A 25,018-nucleotide genomic window follows, 5' to 3' on the forward strand; every position below is an offset into this window, starting at 1 on the left:
AAGCTGTAAAATCATCTCCCCCGCGGAAAATCCAAAGTTTTCAATCTGGTGTCCAGTATTATTATATTTATCATTTAGTGAAATTACTTGTTTGAAAAAAATACAACCCTAGTATTATACAAGTGAACACCACTTGGCACAGTATAAAGTAAAAAATATTGGCGTTTCAGCTTTTTATACTGGCAAAGTTTTGATTTTATCCGAATTGATAGCCATGGCTGACGAAAACGTCTGCTTTATGTGCTCAAAGTGCAACCAGCTTATTAAGTTGGACCCCTCCTTTGATTCCGTCGACCAGGGCACTTTGCAAGAGCTAACTAATGCGTCACAAAACCTCAATGCAGTCGAGAGGTTGTCGTCCGTTGCACCAGGAAGTAACGAAGCAGAAATTTCGGTATGAACACATTTAAGTTAAAATATTGTGATTTTTTTGTTCTGCCCAAAAACTTTTTGGTTTTCAAATTTTTAAATGTTATATTATTTAACTGTAACCTAGCACTTTTTATGTGAAAGGAAATACTTATTTACACTTTGTTTTTATTTAAAAATTTGATACTTTGTAAAAATTAATTCAATGCAGTTTCCACTTCGAATTTAAAAAAATTAAACTTTAATATCTATGTGTTATTGTTTATGACATACTAGACAACATAATGGGGTAATTTTAGGCAATAATACTTAATAAAGCTACAATAAGTTTCCATGGACACAAATTGACTAAAACTTTTAATTTATTGTTGATAGGAATCCAGTTCATCAGACGACAAACCTCCACAAGAACATGATGTGATGTCATCCGGAAGCGATAAGACAAATCCCCCGGCTGAGTCCGTTCACTCAATTTACGACCAAAATACTGTTTCTGCTGTCACCGAGAATACTATTACCTTTCAAGAGAGCACCAATAGTTTCACCTTCATCGGGGAAACAAACGGGACAACAGTTGAAACTCTTGGTCACAATATAAAGGTTAATTCTCATAATTTTACACCTAAAGTCTAGAAACAATAAAGAGAGTCATTAAAGTTTATTAAGTGATGACGACATTCACAAGATATAGTTGTTACTAGAGAATAGGATGTCTGATAATATCAGATATGGACCCATTCCCAATGCCAAGCGGCGGTATTAAGCCTCGTCCAATACTAGAGCACAATGCAAATTGATGTAGGAATTTCAGACATGAAGAAGTGGTGGTAGATAAACATAAAAAGGAGCATATTTTGTCAAAATAACAAGGAAAGAAATACCTCATATATATATTAGAGACAGACCGATATATCGGCCGATATTTGGCTTCTACCGATATATTGGTATCATTAAATGTAGGCCGATATTTAGTACAAAAATATAATATAATTTTCCTGTACAACAAATGACTTACCCATTTAAAAAAATTTGGGTTTTAACATCAAGCCAAGTTAATTTGCAAAATAATAGTTAAATAATTAATAAAGGTATATAGACTAAAACGATATTTGGGTTTTATTTTGAATTAATTCAATTTTTGAACATTTCCCAGGTATAAAAAAAATCGGTATCGGTTGATAAAATTGTAAAAAATGGGGTATTAGTATCGGTAAAAAAAAGTGATTGCAGTTGATCTCTAATATATATAGCATGTTTTGTTTTAATCAAGATGATGTCGATCTACTTCACCTTTTTGGTTTGGAAACTTTCATTATCAAGCTGCATTACAGATCCGTGCATAGTGTACCTTTGCCAATTTAAATTAACCCACTTGTGTTTTTGCAGACAATGGTTAGTTTGTTTGACATTGTTTCCGGGAACACACCATTGGAACATCCCCTTTGTGAAGAATGCACCGAAAATTTAATGGATCAGTTAAAACGAGAATCTGATCAATGCACAGAAGAATGCGAACAATACAAGTAAGACAATTGTCTATTCAATCAAAACCAGTTTTTCTTGTTTTACAAAAAATGTAACATTTTGTTAACTAATTTACTGGTTGTTTTACAATTTACCAGCTTTGTTTATCACTAAACATGACAAGGTTGATACATTACTTGGGCGAATACATAATTTAGGTTTAGGAGCGGAACCAAAAAACAAAGAATTTAGGCCAAAAATGATTGTCACCAGAAGGATGGAATGTTTCGGCTTTTTTTTTAAATTTTCTTTCAAAAGTTTTGATGAAAATTGCCTTGACCCTTGCAAAATAAAAATTTGATCTTAACTCCTTAAAGGTAAAACAGAAGAAATATTTTTTTGCACCAATTTTCTTTCGCCTGATATATAAACCGCCAGCATACTGCCCAAGATATTGCCATTGCTTTACCCATCAAAAAAAAAACTTTAACAAAAATTACGTTCCAGGAATTTTCTCAGCTCACTTGAGAGCAACGATCCTAACAACAATTCAATCGATGAACTTACTGAGAAGTTGAAAAGTTTAAAAGCAGAAGAAGAATCATTGCTTAGCCAGTACGTTACAATTAACTGATGAGACTATTTTACTGATAAAGTTTTTGGTGAAAAATGCTGTTACATTGGAGCATAATGATTAAATTTTTTTTTGCACAAAAGCTAGTCCTGTTTTGAACGTTTCAGATTTTTTTTTATTTACATTCTCCTCTTACATCAGTTTTACTCATTATAATTATGACAATGACAAACTAAACGTCTATCAGCAAGATATCTCCTTGTACTTGCAATTAAAGACAACAATGATTTCAAATTCAAGCGAATATTAAACAATGATTTTAATGGTTTGCTTTTATAAATGACACTGCGACATGCAAAGCGTTCTCTTTATTAAATTCAGGCTTGATGAGACGGAAAAAGAAAGGCAAGATGTCCAAACTGAAATATCGGAAATCGAAAAACAAAGACTAAGTCTCAACAAAGAAGAAGAGAGGTTTGTAATTCTAGGGCACCTAAAAAGCCAAAAATATATTGTAAAATGGTTGAATATAATGAAAAAAATATTTGTATGTAAGTTAACATTTTTCACTCTAAATAAAATTTGCCACACCATGCAGCATATCAAAACATAAAAATCAAAGTTCTTCCGTTACAAATTTATTAAAAAAAATAACTACAGTTATGCTTGCTGTTAATTTTCATAATTTGTTTTAAGATAGTTGTTCATTAATTATACGCAACAAAAATAGTGAAATTTTGACCTTTATCATGACCCCGTGTAAAAACAAAAAATTGAAAACCCCGCGTACACGACAAAATGTGAAAATTTTGGACGACGAAAAATAAAAAGTTTATAATAAGTTATTTTTTATAGTAAATTAGTTTGACTGATGCTTGATAGGTATAAAGCTTTGTGAACTGTTTTTTATTTTCTGAACTCATCCGAATCCACTTTTTGTCCAGACATTTGCAGGAATACGCCGAACTTCGTGCCCAGCAACTTGAATTAGAGGAAGAGCAATGCAGCGCCGACAAGCAACTCACTCATGTCGACAACTTGCTCAAAAAACTCACCAAAACCAACGTTTTCAACGCAACATTTCATATTTGGTAATTTTTATTTCAATCTGATATTGAATCTTAAATTTATTTAGCAATCATTTCATATTGTCTCTGCCTAAGGCCCATGTCAAAAGTCCTAAAGTTGAAATGTTTAGCAAATCCTAAGTGGCAGAAGTCTTAAAAAATTATGAATTGACTGTATATTTTAGGTACACTATGTACGGATCTAATGAATCTCAATGCAAAAAAGGGTCGAGTAGATCGACATCATCTTGTTAAAGATGATACGATTTGAACTTGTATCATCATCATTTAATGCAGGCCACAAAGTCTTTGAGTCTTTAAATGTCTTTAAATTGATTTGTGGATTGAAAAACACTTGTTTTTTCAAAAGTCTTTTAAAAGTCTTTACATTTATTTTATATGAAACTTTACCTCAAGACATTTAGGACATGCTTCAGGTGTCAATTTGTTGGAAAAATTTAATTCGGCTTTGGTGCAAATAAAATCAGAGCTTGTCCATTTATCAAAGGATGGTCTCAATGTAAACTGGGCATCTTTCTGACTATTGTCAGAACATAAGGAAATTTCTGATAAGTCGACACTCATTAATAATATTGGTAGTTGCAAGTTGCAACCTTCATATTATGCATGCTGCTTGTGAGACACTGTACGTGATTGGAACATAAAATCATTTTGAAAGCTTTTTACACGGTTCTAAAGGACACCCCAGCAAGAAGAGAGAACTACTTCAGTGTTACGAACAGCACAGTGTTCCCTTAACTATTTTGTGGGACTAGGTGGGTGGAAGACCAATGTGTTGCCGATAGGGCCATTCAAATTTGGACACACATTTGCTCGACAGTAACTTTTGTATGACTTTATCCATCAAGCAGACAGCCAAAGTCTAACCGTTTTCATTTGGTTTTATAAAGCAGTTCAAGACAAGTTAATCTTTGTAAAATTTCATGCATTCAGCTTTATAGCTGGGTTTTTTCAGCCATTTTTGAAAACCTACCAAACAAATTGGCCAATAGTCCCATATATTTATACGGACAACATGCTTTTAATAAAATCTTTTATGAAGTTGGTAGCTGTTGCTGACAAAGTAAGCAGTTGTCACACAACCTCGCAATGCGAAAGCTTTAACTTCATAAAAAAGAAAATCTTCTTAAATCACCCTGAATAAATGTTGGATTCGGTGCAGCCAACTTTAGATTCTCAGATTTAAAAAAAAGGATGAAGTTTTGTTGCAAGAGTCACTCACTTTTACAAACAATATAGAAAAATTGTGTTTCATATAATAGAAAAATTATTAAAAAAATGGTCTCTGGATTGGGGTTTCTTAAGTATACAACAAGCATTAACCCTGACCAGATTAGAGTCTGTACAGCTGAAGCATCGACTGAAAAAGTTTAGGGCACTGCTCTCCAGGATAAGCCGAGCTAGTATACTTTCAACAAGTCAATGTGACTTAGCTGCAACTTAATTTTGCTCATTTCTTTCATTTCTAACAACTGAGAAATTACATGTCTTAAGGCGGTTTGATTTCAAGCAAGCCAGGTTGGTTTTTATTTTTAGGAGTAACATTGCAAAGCCATATCCACATTTGGTCAAGGTATAAAGTTGTGTGTTGAAGTCATGGTTAAGCGGATTTTGAGAGAGGATTTAGTGAAAATAAGTCAATTCTTCCAGATAAGTTGCAGGAACAGTCACTGGTATCTTGAATACTAATTAAGGACCACATTCTTGCATCAAAAAACGAACACCACAATTTTGAAATACCAGCAGACCTTATCAAATCTGTAAGACATGCCAGACAAAAATATTCTACATACCTTGACTCAAAAAAAAGAAAAAAAACTTCACTATCTGCAGAAATTGAAATAAGATCATCAAACTGAAAAGAATATTTTGCGAAGTGTCATAGAAGTATTAAACAAATACTTCATAAGTTATACAAAAAAAGCAGAAATTGAGTCAGATTTATTAAAGGTTAAGTCTCAAACGCAAGCAGAAAAAAATGAAAATGCCCTAATTGAAATCAGTTAAGCCAGCGCTTCTCAACCTTTTTTTGCGGCGACCTAAATATTAAGCGTTTAGTATGACGACTAAGCTTTGGGCGACCCAATTGATTTTTCTTGTAAGCGAAATAAAAACTAGCTTCTTGTAAGCGAACAAAAATTAAGCACAAAAATTTCCAATTTTAATAATTATTATAAGACATTATTTGTATTGCTTCCTTAATTTTCCTAATTGAAAAATCTTGCTCAGAACCAATCTCAATTAGTAAAAACATGTGAACTACTGCGGTCGGCGACCCAACCAAATCAAACAGCGACCCAATTTCAGGTCGCGACCCATACGTTGAGAAGCATTGAGTTAAGCAAATAATCACTTAAATGAAAAAAAGAGAAACTTACAGTGTTTAGTTGTCTAAAATAACACTCAGTTGATGTCCATTATGTATATTAGTGTTTCTATTTCTGGTGTGTCTTTTATGTTTTTAAAAGTCCTTTTACTTGAAAGTTGGATTGCTGCTGGATGTATATTGTGTGACAATAATGTAAAATTGGTAATGGCCGTGTGACAGACTGTAAGTTCATCCTTAGTTGAGTTGTTTCTTAAGTCAAACATTTATCTTTCGATTAAACCTTTCTACTATACGTTTGCAGAGTTTCGGAATACATTCAGTAACACCAATTTAAAGACAAGAAAATAGCTATGCCCAGTCTGAAAAAATTGAAAAAGCATTATATGTCAATACTTGCAAGTTGCAAGGTACAACAATACTTTAGGTGGAAATGTTTTTTTTTTGCTTTACATGGCAATTCCTCCTCAATTTGTTTGAATAGTTATATTTTGCAACCTTTATTTATTCCCCATTTGCTAAATCCATGCTATAAATTTATTGAATTGAAATAGCCAACCATGATAATTGAAAAATTGTGTCACTCAATATATATGTTGCAAATAATTCTTTACCAAAATGGCAGAAAAGTGCCATACTTTTCTAACATAGTATTGCGGAATCTCGTTTTTAATTACTTTTTAAACTCCTTTTTTGTTTTTTTTAGTTGTGATGAATTTAATATAACTGTGACAGTCCATTTTTCTCATTTATTTTTTTCATTATAGTGGATTCTTTCTAATAAGTAAAAATCCAGTCAAACTTAAATTGTGTGCCTAAGACTGCCAGAAAACACTATTTGGTGTTGTATTTCCTCATTTATACTGTTTTGATTTTAAAATCTCCCCCGACTCGTTCCGAGTGTTTCAATTTTCGATCTTTAATTATTTAAAAATATGTCTTTGAATGTCTGAAAAATGTAATTCTTAGAAATATGTGGCAACCCAGTAATGTGACAGAAATTTGTTCCAAAGCTTACTTATAAAAGGTGGAGCGCAATGCTTTGCAATTCAGTATCAAGCTACATTACAGATATGTGCATAGTGTACCTAATATCTTTTTTTTGAGAAACAAGCATCTTAAACAGCCAGGTTTGTGACTATGAGCTTCGCGCGACCTTTTTTGTGGTGAATTTTTTTTACTGTAAAGGAACGGAAGCGTTAACATCCCCTGCTTAAACTTAAACAACATAAAGGTTTTCTCTTAAGCAGCAAAACAACAATTACATAACTTTATGGTATTTGGAATGAAATTTTTTTTTATCTTTTTATTTTCGAAACTTTTGGCATAGATTTGTGCAAATTTTCGATATATATTTATAACAGTTTACCATATGTCCTGACTTACCAAGCCGACAATCACTCTTGAAGAGTGAAGTCACAACTTTATTTATTTATTTTCCTTTCCCAGGCGCTATATGATATTATCAGACATCCCTAGTCCCAACGTTGCCTTATTGTTAAAACTAGCTTAAAACGTGTTTTTTTTTCTGGAAAGATATACAGTTAGAAAAAATATACAGTTTGACAATCTCGCTCAAAGAGTGACGTCACAACTTTATATAATTTACTTATTTCCTCTCCCAGGCACCAGGGCCACTTCGGAACCATCAACGGGTTCCGGCTGGGCCGTCTGCCCGGGACCCACGTGGAGTGGAACGAGATTAACTCGGCCTGGGGCCAAGTGGTCCTACTTTTGGCCTCTCTGGCCAGGAAGATGGGCCTGGATATGAAGCGATATAAGCTGGTACCTTTTGGGAACCATTCCTACCTTGAATCGCTCGAAGATAAGTCAAAGGTTCGTTTGTTTTTTTGTGTATCTTTGCTGTTTGTTTGAAAGGGGTGAGGTTACATGTTAGAACAGATGTAGAAGGCAGTTGTACCATGGTCGTTTCTCGACGTGTAATATAAGCTGGTGTCTTTCGGTGTATCTTTGCTTGGGTTTGAAGGGATGAGGGTGTATGTAATAAATTGTGAAAAATTTGGTTATTTTTTATCGATTTTTGTTTGTTTTTTCATCGATTTTCACCTATTTTTCATCGACCTATTTTTTCATCGAACAGACTTTTGGCTAAATACAAGTCCTCGTACCTTTTTTCAACAACAACTTTTTACCCAAATATGGCGCAAGTACAGCAGCGCAGCTTGGTGATTCAATTCTCGACACTAAACTTTAACCACGTAAAACAGGATGTAGCAGGCAATTGTGCCATGGTTGTTTCTCGACTTGCGCTATAAGCTGGTGCCTTTGGGAAACTATTCATAGCTGTAATCGCTGAAAGATAAGTCAAAAATTTGTTTGTTTCGACAGAGATAAATCAACATTTGCGAAATACTTCTCATAGGTGAAATTAAAAGTAATAACCCCCATCCCCCAATATCTTGTGTGTAATTTTACAACTTATTAGTAGTTTTTAAGCTATGTTTGACATTAAATATCTATTTTTTATAACTTTTGACTGATGATTTTTGTTTTATAAAACCTGGTTTAACACAACAGAATAGGATTACCTTACTAAACATAATGCCTATAAACTGGACTAATGGTCACTAAACTCTTTTCATAAATTGCCAATAAATGTAAGTCTTTGTTTGATTTTAAAAGCGGTAAGGTTCTATGTAAGAAGTAGCAGGCAGCGGTTCTATGATTGTTTCTCGACTTGCTCTCCTCTGAACCTGTGTAGCTCAGTCGTTAGGGCGATGGTCCGTTACCTAATGTAAAAGTTCCCGTATGGCCGGGGTCGTGAGTTCGAATCCCATCAAAGCAAGTTTTACGATCAAGATGTCGGTTAAAAACTACCCAAGTCCAACTCCGGCCAAATGTGGCGATTTCGTCGAGCTATTGTAATAAGTATTCTATGGTTTGGGGGTTATTTTTGTCCCCCATTTTTTAGATTATTTGTTTAAAAGCATATTTTGTGGCTTTATTAATTTTAGGATAGAACCGTAACAAATGTTTAACTGATAATATACAAAAATCTATTATAACGTCTTACATGCCTGACTGTGTGCAAAAAAAGCCCTTCAGCAAAAGTTTCAGATTGGAACTAGAATGTTGTGCTTGGTAAAAAGTTTGCCTTTACGTGTTAAATGTAATTAAAAAACAGAAAAATTAAAAGAATTAAAAGAAAATGAGCGTGTTAAGTTAGAAAAAAAGTCTAAGAAAACTACCCAAATTCCTTGGGTATAGTGTAAACACCATTTTACCCAAACAGTTTTGGGAAAACAACTTTTTGCCCAATATATTTGGGTAAATAGCTTTGGGCATCTTTATTTTGGGTAAAAACCAATGGGCATCAAACCACTTTACTCAAAATACTTGGGTATATTGCCCTTGAACCCAAAATTTCATAGGACGTTTTACCCAAAATGGTTTACAGTGTACGCATGCGCACGTCAGACTCGGGACTCGAGTCCGACTGCGACTTCGCAGCCCTTATGGTGCTGTGGTTGTTTCTCGATTTGCTCCCCTCTGAGCCTGTGTAGTTTGTTAAAGCGACGCTCCCGGTATGACAGAGGTCGTGAGTTCGAACCTCGCCACAGGCTATAGTTGTTTTTCTAGCCTGCCGTTGCTTGTTCGATAAAAGCTATTCCGAAGGTATCCGTTTTTGACATGTCGTGTTTCAATATGTTTTTTTCAGCATAGCTTTATTAAGGTACTACATGCCAATAAAAACAACTTAATGTCCGAATAAAAAATAATTTGAACAACCGAGGCATTGTTTGAGGGTCAATACTTCTCGCGAAAACCTTGCTTAAAATAACAAATCCTACACTTGCCTATATCTTAGTTTTCTATGCAGTAGACTCACTTTAAACCAGTGATTCTTAACCAGGGTTGCTGCTTTAAGGGTTCGACGAGAACGTCCTCTGAAACATAAATGCTGTTATTTCAAGCTAAATTCGAATCTACTTTGTGTTCCAAGGCGTCAACTAACCCTGTTAAATTGAAAGTTTGAGCAATCAAACTATTTGATTAAGTCCAGTTTCAGTATTAGCGCACGGGTTGGCTACAGAACAACAGGTGTTTTAAGACGACATGTTTTATGACGTCATGTTTGAGTCATCCATGACAACTTTCATGTTACCTTGAAACGAAAATCCTGGATCCGCACAATTTGATGACAAACATAGGACGAAAAAAGAAATACTGAACGAAAATTTGGGGTTCAACGAAAGCTTGCAAACTAACATAGGGGTTCGACAGGTTAACAAAGGTTAACAACTGCTCTAAAGTGTAAACAAATGGTGAAAAGTAAGCTGGAATCGTCCGAAACGGGGTTATGGTAAAATATTTACTGCAGGCCGGCCGAACCGGTAAAAAGTCATTTCTAAAACTTTTTCGTACGTTCCAGTGAGAAAGTTTTTCATCGTGTGGGTATAATTTTACTTTTACCCGGCGCCCAAACTCAAGCCCACCCCATAAGTATAAAGGCTAAGGGAAATATTATTACGCTATTTATAATTTGTGATATAAGCTACAGTTTTTTTTAGTGATACATGAATAATAACACAGACGTGTTAAATAATTTGTATAACACAAACAATGAGGTTGGTATGACGGATCGGTTGAACTATATTTAATTTCTGTTTGCTAATTTTTATTTGTTTTCTTGTGTATTGCAACACAAAAAGCATCGGCGAAGATTGATCGAAGTTATTCAGCCAAAAATGATTTACGTGCGAGCTTGTTCACAGTTGCACGGTGAAATTACTGTAGCTTTGAAACCACAGCGATTAATATTAATCTCCTTCGAAATATGCGCACGGTAATTCTCTGTTTTGTCGGTGCTGAATTAATAACTTTCAAAAGTTTTCCCCATAGCTTTTCAAAGTGTTTTTTTTTCGTAATCTTTATGTTTGTGTTGTGTATTCAGGCGAGTGAAGAGTAATTGGTGCTGAATATGCGGCAATAAGCGTAAAGTTTACAAAACACCGTTTTCCTTGAGTGTAATTTCCAACCAGGGATACGCAAAAAAATTGCAGAGGTCTTCCAGTTAAAATTGACCGAATGGTTTTGAAAGTGAGCAAGAGTTCTTAAATGTAATATATTACGTTTAGGTTTTTTTGTAACTTAATTCGACTGCGATATAACCTTTAAAGTACTATAAATAGACTATAGTTTAAAAAAATATTGTGTAAAATCTGAAGTGTTAGGCTTAGTCCTTTTATAACATAATTGTTGGGACTAACTGCAATAGCCAATAACAATCCCCAAGGACTAATCTTAATAACCGAATTTAAAAAAAAAACGGTTAAAAAATTAGGATTAAAAATCGCAAAAAAATAAAAAAATTGTCGGTTTTAAAAAAAATTTACCGTAGTTCAAACGATCGGCTTAAATTTAACGATACCGATATATCGGAAGGAGCGGAATATCGGATATATCATTCTCTCTAGTTTGAACAAATAGCCAAGTTTACACCCTTAATATCGTCATTTATTACTATTTTCGTTTATTTTGTTAAAACTTTAGGTTACGGAGTTTTTGCTTTTCATACAAAAGTTATATATTACAAAAATGGTATCGATTCGCGCAGAGCGAAAAAGCTCCATATTTAGGTTCCAGAAAGTATAACACAGGGGTCGGCAACCTTTTTACACTGCGGACCGGCTTAAAACTGAATTTCTGTCGCGGACCGGCCTTAAAAAACAACAAATGTTCAGTAGAGGAAATTTATAACAACTTTTTTTCAATGTCCTAATTAAAATGCATGTTTTTTTTGAAATTTCCTATCTGAACATCAACATTGTTTATGAAAATTTTGCATGATTCGACTCTATTGCACTTTGGGGTGAGCACGCTTGAACATCAAAAAAACATTATATATGGCCCGTTTTCGATATATTGTACGTACGAGGAGTTAAATTTTACAATAAAAAAATCGGGCTTTGATCAAAATATCATCTGGAAACCCTGCTACGGGCCGGTAATGAACTCCTCGCGGACCGGCGATTGTCGACCACTGGTATAACACACAGCAACATTAGAAAACCGGAATATATCAACTTATAATTTTCTGTTTACTGTGGCTTACTTAGTAACACGTTTAAAGTTTTGAAAAAAAAGTACACACATCCGTACGTTTGAACATACAGCCAAGTTTGCAACCCATGTTGTTATGTTGCTTATAGGAGCTGCCCTTATACGGCTCGGGTGGTCTTCGCTTCCTCTGGGACACAAAGTTCGACCAAGCGATGGTCGCCTTCCTCGACTGTTTGCAGCAATTTAAGGAGGAGGTCGAGGGAAATAGCGGGTTCGCGCTCCCTTACAGGTTCTGTGCTCTTTCTTAGATCCTGTTTATACCAGCTGATGTATAGCTTTAGATTCTTGACTTCATATTCGATAAAAAGTTTTCTTTACACTGATGGTGACATGAGGTATTGCCGAAACGTTTGTAAACAACGAAATAACGGTTTTTATATAAGGGCTTTGGCATTTTTATTGAAGTACCATATTGTTAAAGAAATGTCTGCCTTTTTAAAATATGTAAGCATATTTAAAAATATGAAGGTCACTATAAAAATTCTTTACTGACCTACTAACAACTACTTGCTTTATTAAAAAACGTAAATTTGTTAAAAAATCATAGCTTCACTATAAAATGCCATATATTGCCAAAAATATGAGAACTACTAAAAAAACTGATTTTCTAAAGTATTGTAAGCCATTGACTAAAGTCATTACAACACTAAACCTAATGACTTGACTAAAGTCATTACAGCACTAGAGCTAACCTTGTAACTTCTAGCATAGTATCTACTTCATACAGATTTCAAACTCGCCACTGTTTTTGTTTGCTGCTAAATTGTAACTGTCGAGGTTATGTGTGCACACTGAACCTAATCTTGTAACTTCTAGTAGGGTAGCTACTTTGAACAGATTCCAACCCTTGGAAAATACACTTTTTTTACTTCCTTCTGTGTTGTAACTGTTGAGGTTATGTGCTGCGCAGAATGGAAAAGGGAAAAATCGAAGACACTGGCGGATCTGGCGCATCTTACTCCATCAAGATGCAGTTCAACTCTGAGGAGCAATGGACAAAAGCGCTCAAGTTCATGCTCACCAACCTTAAGTGGGGGTTGGCCTGGGTTTCCACACAATTTGCAGCAAGCTGATGGAATTCGATTCCTCGAACATGATAGTTTTTCGTTTTTAGGCCCCGTTTGCAGCAAGCCGATGAAGTTTGTTTGCTCCAAAGTTTGTTTTTGTTTTTAGGCCCAATTTGCAGCAAGCCGATGAAGTTTGTTTGCTCCAAAGTTTGTTTTTGTTTTTAGGCCCAATTTGCAGCAAACGGATAGAATTCGTTCGCTGGAAAGTTGATTTTTTCTTTTTTTGGCCTAGTTTGTAGCAAGCTGATGACAATTGTTGGCTGGAAAGTTGTTTTTCTTTTTAGGCGCGTCTTTTTTCGATTAGACTTTGTAGAATTGGCGATGATTTGCTCGATTTGGGGTGATTTTACATTCGTGGAATCACCCACATCTGTCTGTCTAACCCCGGAACTTTTTTTACCGCGGACCCCTAAAAAATTTTTTGCTTTGCATGGACCAGCGTTGGCAAGAAATTTTTAGAGATGACGTCATACATTTACGTCATAATACAAACAGACTCAAGAAATTTGCTGTTTCCTGTCCTAAATATGGGAAATGAAATGAAGTCCCCAGGGTCCATGGACCTCAGTTTAATAACCCCTGGTCTAACCAGAAGGCGCGCAATCAAGTAATTTTTAAGTCAGAGAGGCTGAACAACTGGGCATATAACGAACGCTCACAATCAATAACTGTTCAAAATCAATCTCAGGCCAGGGGTCAACGTAAATCATCCAGAACTGGGCTTCAACACGAGGTCTTACAACTAACGAAAAAAGATTGTTTTGGTTTAATAATAATTGACATGAACCATGTGCTTAAGATGCCTACCGAAAGGCCAACCGAATCTGTCGATCAATGATGCAAGGCAGGCTAGAAAAAACAACTAGCCTTTGGTGAGGTTCGAACTTACGACCTCTGGTTATACGGGGACCGGTAAGGTTGTATGTAGTGAAGCGAGTCGAGAAACAACCATAGCTAAATTGCCTGCTGCATCCTGTTTGTAAAACTAGCAAATATGAGGTTCGAACTCACAACCTTATTTATCTTTTTTTCGCATTTTTTATTCAAATTACGGAGAAATCTTCCGATGAACCAATATTAAGAAACCTAACGATAAAAACCTTTAAAGGAGGCGTCCTAATTTTTACGAATACCGTAATAATGTTTCCGATTACCAATTATTGTAACCCAAGACTGTTTTGCGAACATCGCCTGTTTTTAATTCTTTAGTCCATTGGTCAACCATTGCCAGTGGTTCTACTGTAAGTTGATATCGGCTTTTTATTTATAAACTGGCGAATGATCCTTCTTCGAGATTTTACTTTGTAGCTGTTTTGTGTTTTGTTTTCTTGTGTGCAATATATGTTTGAACAATCTATAAAACTAAAACAAAGCACCAATGTTTATCAACTGTTTTTTTTTCGAAGATTTATTTCTTTTTGCGGTAAAACACTTAAAAATGGCGTTTCCAGAAAATTAAAAAAAAAATACAAAGTTTTCGTTACTCATGGGAAAACAAACGATACACGTATGGCTTTCTGCTTGTAAGTAGAAATACTTGGGCATACAGTTATGAATAGGCAATCATTTGGCTAACACGACTGATAAGCTAAACAAATAAAGCTGGCGTTCTTAACCTTTTTCGCGGCTACCCAAAATACTGATAATAATAAATATGCTGTTGCTACAAGGCATAGTATGTTTAAAATAGGTTCCTCTGGCATATATTTCTTTAACCAACGTTTCTCCCCTGACGAAGGCTTGCCGGATAGTAAGCCGAAACGCTGGTTAAAGAAATATATGATAGAAGAACCTATTTTAAATATACTGATAATAAATCTAACAGCGGAGCATTGACGTTCCAAATCTCTTCACTGAACATTTCGAAGCAAAGAAAACAAACGACAATAGCATAACTAATTTTTCTGCGTTAAACCTTTAAAATGTGGGTCAATGAATGTGGAAACCAATCTTTGAATTTTAAGTCATTTAATCTAAGTTACGTGACGTATTAGAAAAAAACAGCAACTCATTATTGAAATATCTAAAAAATAAAAATATCAACGTTGTTTTAATCAATATGTATAATTTTTGTCATAAAATTTCGAACATGTCCTAACTTAAATCTGTAAAAAGAGGTTGTGACGCCATGCTGGAGCGAACCGCTTTTATTTACAGGTTCGGGTTCGGTTAAGGTTCAGGTACTTTCAAAATATTCGGTTCAGTTCCGGTTCGGCTCTTTAAAATCTAAAAAAGTTCGGTTCCGGTTCGGATAAAATTGACCCAAAACCGGTTCATAAAGTTCCGGTTCGGTTCCGGTTCGACTCCCTGTTATAATCTAAAAAAATGACTTTCGCACATTTAATTTGTTAAATTTTTTTTTCGAGTTTGAGCATGGAAATGATGTCGTGTGGTTTCGGAACTTATCGCGTTACTTATGGTCCAAAATATCTGGATCGGACTAAAACGTCTAGTATTGGACATCCCTGTCGGCAACCCATGCAAATTAAACGGCGAAGCAAATTAGTGAAGCGACCCATGCGTTTAAAAACACCTCTACATCGTTTACCCCAGTTGATAGGTTGAACCCCTAATTTTAATCGTTCTATAAACCCCCACTAACCACATGTTTACTCCAGTTGATGGTTTAAACCCCTACTTTCACCCTTTAACAAGCCCCACGAACGGGGTAAAGTATTAGAAGCCCCACTAACCCATTGTTCACCCAGTTAATGGGTTAAATCCCTACTTTAAACGCTTCTACAAACCCCACATGTGGGGTAAAGCATTGAAAGCCCCACTAACCCATTAATTACCACCAGTTGATGAGTTGAACCCCAACCCTGTTGCAAGCGGGTAAATATTAAACAACCCATTAACATTTAATGGGTGGCACCCCTATTTTTAACCTTAACTCAGAAAGTCACTTTGTCGTCGGCATAGTTCGATAGATATGCTTCATTATTCGCGCCGACCCCCGCGTACTCATCCCCGTAGAAAGTCGAATCGGAGCCGTGGTCGTAGTAGATCATCCACTCTCGTCGCAAGTCAATCCTTTGGAGAAGTTGCCGGAAATCTTTGCCGCGTTTCGAGCCCAGAATCCCCGCCACGACCTCCTCAAATTTCCCGATGTCCTGTTGCCCGCCTTCGCCCGACATTTCGCCGCCGTTTTCGCTGCGTTCCTGGCCCTCGTACTGGTGAACAGTGTTCATGCCTTCCTCCAGTAAAGCCTGGACCTTTGTCAGAGTTGTAATGAATTAAGTTAATGATTTTAACGAAGTCACGGTTTTCAAAAAAACTGATTTGACTTTACGCAAGTCTTTTGAGCAAAATTACTTGACGTAAGTATTTTGGCAGAATGTCTTGACTTAAGTCTTTTGGGAAAATTCCTTGGTTGAAATAAAGCATTTTTCCTGCTACATCTTGCTCTTTTTTTTTTTTTTTATTAGATCTTTTGCTCGTAGGAAGAGTTTGCCAATTTCAATACCGTTTAATTTTTCGGGACTTGACTTGTTTTAATTATTACTTCACTTGAAACATAGGCCTAAAGGTTAGAGGTTGTAGTAAGAATATTAAGGCCCATCTAGAAGTTAGTGGCATTTTGACGTTTCGAATATCTCTTAATTTTCAACATAGTCCAAGTTACTGCGTTAGTATAGTCAATTCAAAATTACCTATTTACAACACTCACCTTCGTGTCTTTGTCGCTCTGCGATCCGTTGGCAGTGCTCTGGTATTCTGGCTGGTGGATTTCGCTGGACATTGGGATCTCAATGACCCACCTAGACTCGGTTTTCACATCAGCTTTATCACCAGCCGCGTTTTCAAGGTTCGTGGCGTTGTCCTTGTCATTTTGCGACGTCGAAATGTTGCTTGACTCTTTTTTGGGATCTCCGCCGGCTTTCGAGTCCTCATTTCCCGCAGAATCATCGAGGGATGTCCCGTAGTCGAAGAGCTGGTAGGTCGAGTCGTCATCGCCCTGGTAGAACGAGTACTCGGCGTCGCCAAGTCTTCTGTTGATTGTAACTCGCATCCATTCCTAGAAGGAACCAGACGTTGCCGGAAAAAAACGAAAGTTTTGAATCAATGTTAGAGACTCTGCCGTTAAGCCAAAACATATTTATCTTTTTTGGAACACAGACAACAACTTTTTGAGTAATTTCAATAAACCTAAATCGACATTAACCTGTTTACAAACATTTCGGCAGTTCCAAAACCATCATCAGTGTAAAAATTGATGTGAAGTTAAAAGATCAAACACACAACAGAACAAAAGTAATAGTAAAATAAGTTAGTACAAACGTTTGATGTTTGAAAACACCAAAATGTCGATATTTTTTAATACTAGCTCGGATACTTTTGTTGTATTAATTTTTAAAATTACACATTCATGTCAGAGAACCAAAACTGTAGATGCATTGAGATCACTAAAGGGTAGTCAGGTCCCTGTGTAATCCTTTTAAGACAAGATAGTCCTAATGACGAATAATGTTTATAAGCTAAGGATAAAAGCTTATATATTATTGCTCATGTTTTGTTCGCTAACAAAATATCCAGTGAAAAGATTTGGGTCGCGCAAGCTCAACTTTTAATGGTACACTTAGCATTTGGGTTTGCCACAATAAAAGGTTGCCTAACACTGTTTAAACACAACAAGATAGTCATAATGGCGAATAAAGTTTATAAACTAAGGACAGAAGCTTACCGAAACAGCGCACGTCAGTTCCCTCAACCTTATGTTCTTCACTTTGTATCCCTTCATTGTGGGGGGACTGGCGCAGTGGCTCGGCTCGGCACTCTGGTCGTTCCAAGTGTCCCCGTCGTCCCAAATGTGGTTCCTAAAGTCCCCAAAATAATACTTTAACGCAGCTTCATCTGGTATTTGAATGACGTTTGTATAATTCTACACAGTTTAAAACAATAGTACACCGAAAGACATCGTTGATTCACCGAATCTGTTAATCAACGATGCAAGCAAGGCAAGCTAGAAAAACAACTAGCCTGTAGTGAGGTTCGAACTCACGACCGATGGCTTAATGATACGTAAGCCGTAATCTTGTCAAAAAGCAGCCTTATTGTAATGTTGCTTGACAGGGTATTTTAATGCACTGTAAAAACAAGCTAAGATTTAAAAAAATCGCTCGAAAAAGTTTTTTAAAACTAGAAAATACTAGAAAATTCACCTTATGTTTTCAAAATTTCAGCTCTAGGCCGCTTCATAGATTTTAAAAGCAACTTAAAATACTAATATTTGATTTTGTCCAGTGTATCAAATAAATACAAAGTGGTAATTTAACAATATGTTACTTTTACACAACGTAAAGCCTCTTAACCGGGGTCCATGGACCCTTTGGGTTAGTTTGACTTCATTTTATTTTTTCACGTTTGTCGGATCGGAAACAGCAGGTTTCTTAACTCTGCTTGTTGTATGACATCTGGTTATTACGTCAGCTCTAAAACTTTATGTAGAGAATGCTCTATGCAAACAAAAAAATTGTAACGGAATCTGCATTAAAAACATTTTAAGAACCAGTGTACTACCGACACTATACTGCAGTTCTCAATCAGTAGGTCTTATCTTTTTTACACCCAATATACCTAAATGGGTCGAGCTGCAAATTATTTCTTCTTGGGCGTTTCGGATGACGTAGCTTGGTCACCAGGGGCGCTATGTTGTAGCAGCTGCAGTTTAGGGGATTCCCCGTGAGCCAGATGCCCCTCAAACGATGGATCCAGGGTCCCTTGGGAAGATTCTGAAGGCCGCAATCTTGCAAGTAAAGCAGACGCAGTAGACGGGTCTTTGAGAAAATCTGTAAAATTATTGGATTGTAAGAATGTTTGAAAATATTCAATTATTATCAAAAGTCTGACAACTGAAACCTGTAACTGATAAAGGTAGTGTGGAAATACACAATAAGACTTACAAATCAACAACATCTAAAGCAGACCAATCTATAATATCATACTACGACGACCAACGACATAATAAAACAAAATAGGCCTACGCAGTAATAACCAGACAAAAATAAGATCTAAAATTTTAACTGTCGAAATAAGTCCTATATTTAACAGAATAAGGTTAACTTATCTATCAAATGAAGTTACTAAGACAGAAGACTTGGATTTATGTTTGTTAATTTTACTTAAGTGTGTAGACCAAATGGCTTGTTGTTCGGATAATTGACTTGACTGGACTTAAGTTGTTCGGAGAAATGACTTGAATTGACTTAGTTTTTAGCAAGTCTATCCGCATTGCAGAAGCATTTACATTGTAGTGTCAAGCCTGCACGATACGCGGCTTGTGAAACTTATTATTGCGGCTAATATAACATAAAAAACAGATTTAAATACTTTTATTATGAAAGTGTGGAGTTGCTTGTGTATAGCGTAAATACAACAAGAGAAAATGGCAGTACGTTCCTTTTGAAAGCGATAACTGAGCAAGCTGGTTTAATTTTTTCCGTCTCGACGGTATATTATTATTCGACTAAATGGCATTTTACGTTAGCCTATACCATAACTACAACAATTTTATGACGCGGTTTGTGTAAAATGTTTTCTAATTTAGTCTTTTGTACCGAGTCGGTACCTTTTTCATGAGTTTTGCGATTCGACAATTGTAAGCTTGTAATAATATTGAACGACTGATATGAACGCAACACAATTTTAACACTTTGTTCCTAAGAATTGCAGGTAGGCTATTATCTCTATCGGCTATTCCATCGATCAATATATAGGCCTTTAAACCGATTTAGCAGATTAAGCTCTAGGTAGGTGAAGGTTTAAATCCCATCCTACTAAATTACTTTGCACGTAGCAACTCTTGAAACGGTACAATTACCTTACTATTCGACTACATCTAAAGAGATAAATCATATGTTTTAATTTTTAAGGCTACCTTTTTTAGTCGCGGACTCCTTTAAATAAATTTCAAGCCTAACTTTTCCATGATTTAACCAATAACTTATATGCTTACATATTTATACTAGCGATTGTTTAATCCTACATTTTTTGTCAGATTAAGTAAATGTTTCTTTAAATTAAAATAAAGTGATTCGGTGTTCCAAAACCGCTTCAAACACAATAACTCAGAAAACAATTGAATAGTCAATTCAGTAAATTAGGAAATTTAATGGTACATTTTTACTGGTATATTATTTTCATGACATGTGATTACAACGTTTGTGAAAATTCCTAAAAAAAATTCCATCATTACAACGTTTGTGAAATTCCAAATCATTTGTTAAATATTCGGAAACTGCTGCAGTATAATATATCGTAATGCTCTTACCTTTTCTGGCAAAACCCTAAGCGTCGGATTCTGGTACAAACGTAAGGACTGCAGGGTCATGAGGCCGCAGAAGGACTGGAGCGTCAAGTGTTCGAGGCGGTTCTTGGACAAGTCCAACAGCCTGAGCTGGTAGCTGTAGCGAAACGCTCCTTCAGGAATTTCGCGAAGATTGTTGCCGGAAAGATGCAAAAGCTGGAGCTGTCGGACGTTCTTGAATGTCCAGGGAGCAATCTCTGAGATATTGTTCCCGTCAAGCATCAACACCTGGAGCGAGTTTGGAAGGTAAAGGGGCACGCTTTGGAGTCCCAACCTCCCAAGGTTAAGGATCTGCAAGCTGTCAGCTCCTGGCACTTGTCTCCTATTCCTCCTCATCAATTCGTCTTCCAACGGCGCACTCCTAACTGAAATACTCAGCTCCTCTCCACCAGGACACTGGGAATAGTGATCTTCCCACATTGGATCGGCCTTGGTGGCCAGCCAGCCGATGACCAGGTCCATTTTGGCCAATGTGGCCACCCCTAGGGGGTTTCCCATGAGGGTGAGCACCCTTAGATTGAACAAATCGGCGAAGACTCGCTCCCCAATCCAAGTGATGCGATTGTCACTGAGACTTAGCACCTTGAGCCTTGAAAATCCGGAAAATGAGGATTCGGGCAAGGAACTGATCCGATTGGATGACAACTGTAGAGATAAAAGTGTTTGATTAAGAGGCGCGAAAAGTGATCGCTGATTTCTGACGCGGGCGCTTTGGTTTTCCGGAGACTGTGAGGCAAAAACGCCCACCAAGGTCTCGATTAAATTGTACGACAAGTCCAAGTACTTGAGCCTGTTTAATCCGACGAAAGCTCGCGACTGAATAACCGCGATCGAATTGTTTTGCAGGAATAGGGCCGTAAGCTTCCCACCATACTCTCGTAAACAGCCATCAGGCAGCGACGTTATGTTGTTAAAGCCTAGGTAGAGCTGCTGTAGTGAGCTGGAGAAAATATCGCCCCCAGATGCGTTGCCTGATCCTTCTTGATAAGCAGAGTACCGGTTTTGGTTTGAAGGTAAATGTGTGAAGTTAGCATTCGTACAGTCAGCCACTGCAAAGCCGAAACAGTTGCATTTCAATGGACAGGGCTCGTTTAAATGCGCCGGCGAGTTTGGTTTGTATCTTGAAGATCCAACATCCGATTCGACTTGGATTTCCTTCGAGTCTACTCTCGCAGTTTCGTCCAATAAATCACTGAGGTCCGCCACAGGCCATTCGAGAGGTTTAGATATTGTTGTTTCAGCCCATATTAGAATGATTAAAATTGTTAGAGTACGATTTGCAAACTTTGAACAGCTGATGTTTGTATTCCGCATTGTTGGTGTTTTGTGTTTAATTCCTCAAAGATATAATATCCCGGTTTAGGTTCAAGTTTCAGCCTTGTTTCACATGGTTGATTTACAAACCTTATAGTTTCTTGACGCCAAAGCAGCTTTTGAAAGCTATTGCAAATTTAAACAACGACTTTAAAATAAGTAAAACAAATTGTAATACTCTGTGTTACTTGTAAAAAGCCTTTACAATGCTGTCGAAAAATTATACAATTTTTTATAGAAAATGTTATGTCCCTTTACTACATGAAGCAAAGGCTCTATTTACTGATTATAGAGATGATAATACGAATTTTCGATTTTTTCCCTAATTAATACAATTTGAATATCTAAATATCAATGTCAATATCAAGTTGCAATTAAGTTTCGTAACGTACTTATACAGTGGCAAGTGGCATAAAAAACATTGTATCATTCGAACAATATTGGCTCTTTAAAAAAGTGATGATTCACAGAAAGTTATTCTATTTCAAACCTCAAATTTCCTTAAAAATCGACAATACCTTAAAAATTACACAATGTTGCAAAAAGCAAAATACCTATTTCTTGTTGCATTGCAATTACCAACTAATAAAGTTAACCGAAACTCCAAAACGCTAACCACCGTTTCAAGTGACTGCCACTCGCATTTGTGTCCACAACTAAACCTTTCGTCTTTCGCTTGAAGTCGATTAAAATTGCAGCCGGGACAGCGCAAAAAACCCGGACGCCTCGCGCGGTCCCTAGGCACCACAGTGACGTCATAAACAGCGACACGCGAAGGCAATTGTTTCCTGCGAGATTTTACGACAACATTGGGCAAGCTGGAAGTGGCGCAATTGTGAGATTCCCAGCGAACTAGGAAGTCTAGGTAAATAAAAACTATTTACACGCTAAAATTTTGGTTAACATTCATGTTAAGAATAATTTCCAGGTTAAAAAAGGAAATAAATTGATGTTATTTAAAACGTCCAAAATGATACCTATCTTTTTTGATATTCCTGCTACAACCTCCAACCATTATGCTCTGAAACAACAGAACGATTAACATAAATTGAAAATATCAATTTTTTAAATGAAGGCGCCAGAAAATAATAAACGTTGTATTTTTCTTGTTTTGTAATATGTATTGTTGTACAATTCGCTTTTTTCCCTTGAACGAAGACAGTTAAACTATAAGCATCGCCGTAAAACTGCGACGTTTGTAAATTAAAGCATGGGATTAAAATTTTCGTAAAACGAAAGTGTTTTTTTCACCTAAGGATTGCATCAAACTTTCATTTAAAATTAAAATATTAATATTAATTTGTCATGTCAAACATATTTTTCCCTGTTACTAGAATATGTTGCCGTTTTTGTATTCTTTTGACCTAATGTATACGACGCCATTCATATTGCTACATCAGTAATTAGGCCTTTACCGATTTTCAGATATCGCCTATAGTCCTATACATTCGCGGGGTTGTTCTCTTGTTTTTTAACTGTTCCACAATCAACGAGCAATCGAGCTCACGGCTTTGGCGCCTTTGTGACGCGATGCGTGCGTCTTGGCATTCGAACCCACGTCAGTCCGCGACAATTTGCGTGACCCAAACAACCCTTAATCACCTCGTATTTTTAACCTCATCGGTTTTTGATGGTATTTTTTACACACTTCATATTTTTTGTTTTATTTCTTTTTCTCTATTTCTCTTTTTCGCTTTTTTTTCTCTCTCTCTTTCTTCGTCTTCCTTTCTTTCTTTCGTTTCTCTCTCTCTTTTTCTCTCTCTTTTCTCTCTGACCTTTGATCTCTTATTGGTCTTCATTATACCACGGGCTACCATAGCCCTATAACCCAAAAGAGGACATCTTGAACAAGTAAAACTTTTTATAAATAAATCCTTGACATTGAGGACAATTTAAATGGGCTATACTTGCAACTGTTACTTCTTTAAAATTTACAAATGAAGGACGTAGGTCACATTTCTTAGAAGTAAGAAATATATCTTTCCTAGATGCAGAACTTAGAAATAAAAACATGGTATACAACTGCTCTTATTTAACCCTCAATGGCATATTATAGGTGCTTATATAGGGTATTTTTTCTTGAAAAGAGACGAAATATGTCCATGAAAGTTACACTTATTGGTTTATAACGCTATTTTCGTCTTAAGTTAACAATTTGCTGCGCTTTTTAGGTAAAAAAATCGTTTTCAAGTAACACCAAATTCACTTTGATGCATTTGTTGTACACATGAATGTTAAATAACCCCAAAATTAAAAAAAAAACGCGCTTTCAATGCAAACTGTAGATTTTAGATTACACGTTGATTCAACGCAAAGAAATTAAAACAAAAACGAAAAAAAACAACCTTCGCCTATCAATAGTTTTTGCGTGCTGCGTGTTAAGAACCACTTGACTTATTGTCATCTCTTGCTACTAACAACCAGTAGTAGTTGCCTCGTAAGTACTCCAGTGGCGTTATGACATTAAAAGATGATATAACGCAACAGGTTTTTTCTTTAGCGGGGCAATGACATTTTTAGAATGACGTCACAAAGTTCGCCATAAATTAAGATCGAAAAAACCTGTTGATCTAGAGCAGTGTTTCTTAACCTTCTTAGTGCTCGTACCCTTTGAGCTTTCATGAAATTTTCTCGTAGCCCCTGTCTAGAATGGCCGACGGAAGTAAATAAAATTGTAATAATAGGAATTAAACTCAGTGTATTTATAACTTACGTGTTAAATATTTTCAACACACAAACAATAGGTCAATTTACGAATGGTTTTTGTTGTTGCTTTTCGTACTTACGCATTCTTTGTTAAGCATTCTTCACAAATATGCCTAAATAGCGCATACTTTCACACTGCATGTCGTACCCCCTGCTATGGTGCTTCGTACCACCAAGGGGGGCATGTACCCCTGGTTAAGAACCCCTGCTCTAGAGTGAATTCGTGCGCATGCATGCAGCCGAAATTAAGACCAATCGTGAAATTAAGACCAAATGAACAAAATTGCGTTTGTTCGTTTTAAATACGATTCAAATTTCTGCTGAGCAACTGTCAATTACCGCTTATAACTTGACCTACAACAGCAACCTCTTGTAACTGAGAACTAGTAGTATAAGTACTTGGGTTAGCGCGGTAACGTCGAAAGATGGTTTGCCACCAACGGGGCTTGCTTCAGAACAGTGGCAGTTTTGTACAACACAGAACGTTCGTTCAAAGTTAACCACATACACCTTATGCTGGAATCATTGGAACTTTTTAACAAAAACCTCATTGAATTGCACTTAGTGAGTTTGATTCTCACAAAATAAAACAGCGAATTTGAAATAATGTTCGGGTTTATTTTTGACTGATTGTAGACATTTAAGTTAGGCGGGATTAAGAATGTCCGATGTCTGACACTTTATTCCGATACCGATATTGAAACAAAAACTATCGAATCC

General features: G+C 36.2%; 2 protein-coding genes across 2 annotated transcripts; one reads left to right on the forward strand and one right to left on the reverse strand.

Annotated features, from left to right (window-relative positions):
* Window positions 1-175: 175 nt before the first annotated feature.
* Window positions 176-14,346, forward strand: LOC146134577 (beclin-1-like). Its single transcript, XM_083396496.1, has 9 exons — window positions 176-394; window positions 745-969; window positions 1,756-1,892; window positions 2,341-2,448; window positions 2,789-2,881; window positions 3,352-3,498; window positions 7,447-7,657; window positions 11,995-12,134; window positions 12,816-14,346. The coding sequence occupies exons 1-9, from the start codon at window positions 215-217 to the stop codon at window positions 12,976-12,978; spliced, it is 1,404 nt and encodes a 467-aa protein (XP_083252622.1). The 5' UTR covers window positions 176-214; the 3' UTR covers window positions 12,979-14,346.
* A 404-nt stretch (window positions 14,347-14,750) lies between these two features.
* Window positions 14,751-21,784, reverse strand: LOC146134578 (uncharacterized). Its single transcript, XM_083397845.1, has 6 exons — window positions 20,638-21,784; window positions 20,243-20,586; window positions 18,550-18,761; window positions 17,657-17,789; window positions 16,643-16,990; window positions 14,751-16,187 (listed from the first exon to the last, which is right to left on the reverse strand). Exons 1-6 carry the CDS (start codon window positions 21,590-21,592, stop codon window positions 15,867-15,869), a joined length of 2,313 nt encoding a protein of 770 aa, XP_083253971.1. The 5' UTR covers window positions 21,593-21,784; the 3' UTR covers window positions 14,751-15,866.
* Between the last annotated feature and the right edge of the window lie 3,234 nt (window positions 21,785-25,018).

Source organism: Ascidiella aspersa, chromosome 9 (assembly GCF_963924565.1).
Source record: "Ascidiella aspersa chromosome 9, kaAscAspe10.2, whole genome shotgun sequence".
Lineage (NCBI taxonomy): Eukaryota > Metazoa > Chordata > Ascidiacea > Phlebobranchia > Ascidiidae > Ascidiella > Ascidiella aspersa.

Excerpts from the sequence above, each read along its gene's own strand:
- LOC146134577 (XM_083396496.1), top strand. The coding sequence starts at position 215 with ATGGCTGACGAAAACGTCTGCTTTATGTGCTCAAAGTGCAACCAGCTT. Across the intron at positions 970-1,755 it reads CTCTTGGTCACAATATAAAG|ACAATGGTTAGTTTGTTTGA; the intron begins GTTAATTCTCAT and ends GTGTTTTTGCAG. Across the intron at positions 2,882-3,351 it reads CTCAACAAAGAAGAAGAGAG|ACATTTGCAGGAATACGCCG; the intron begins GTTTGTAATTCT and ends CTTTTTGTCCAG.
- LOC146134578 (XM_083397845.1), bottom strand. The coding sequence starts at position 21,592 with ATGCGGAATACAAACATCAGCTGTTCAAAGTTTGCAAATCGTACTCTA. Across the intron at positions 20,587-20,637 it reads GCTGAGTATTTCAGTTAGGA|GAGCTGACAGCTTGCAGATC; the intron begins GTGCGCCGTTGG and ends GACAAGTGCCAG. Across the intron at positions 18,762-20,242 it reads TTAGGGTTTTGCCAGAAAAG|ATTTTCTCAAAGACCCGTCT; the intron begins GTAAGAGCATTA and ends ATAATTTTACAG.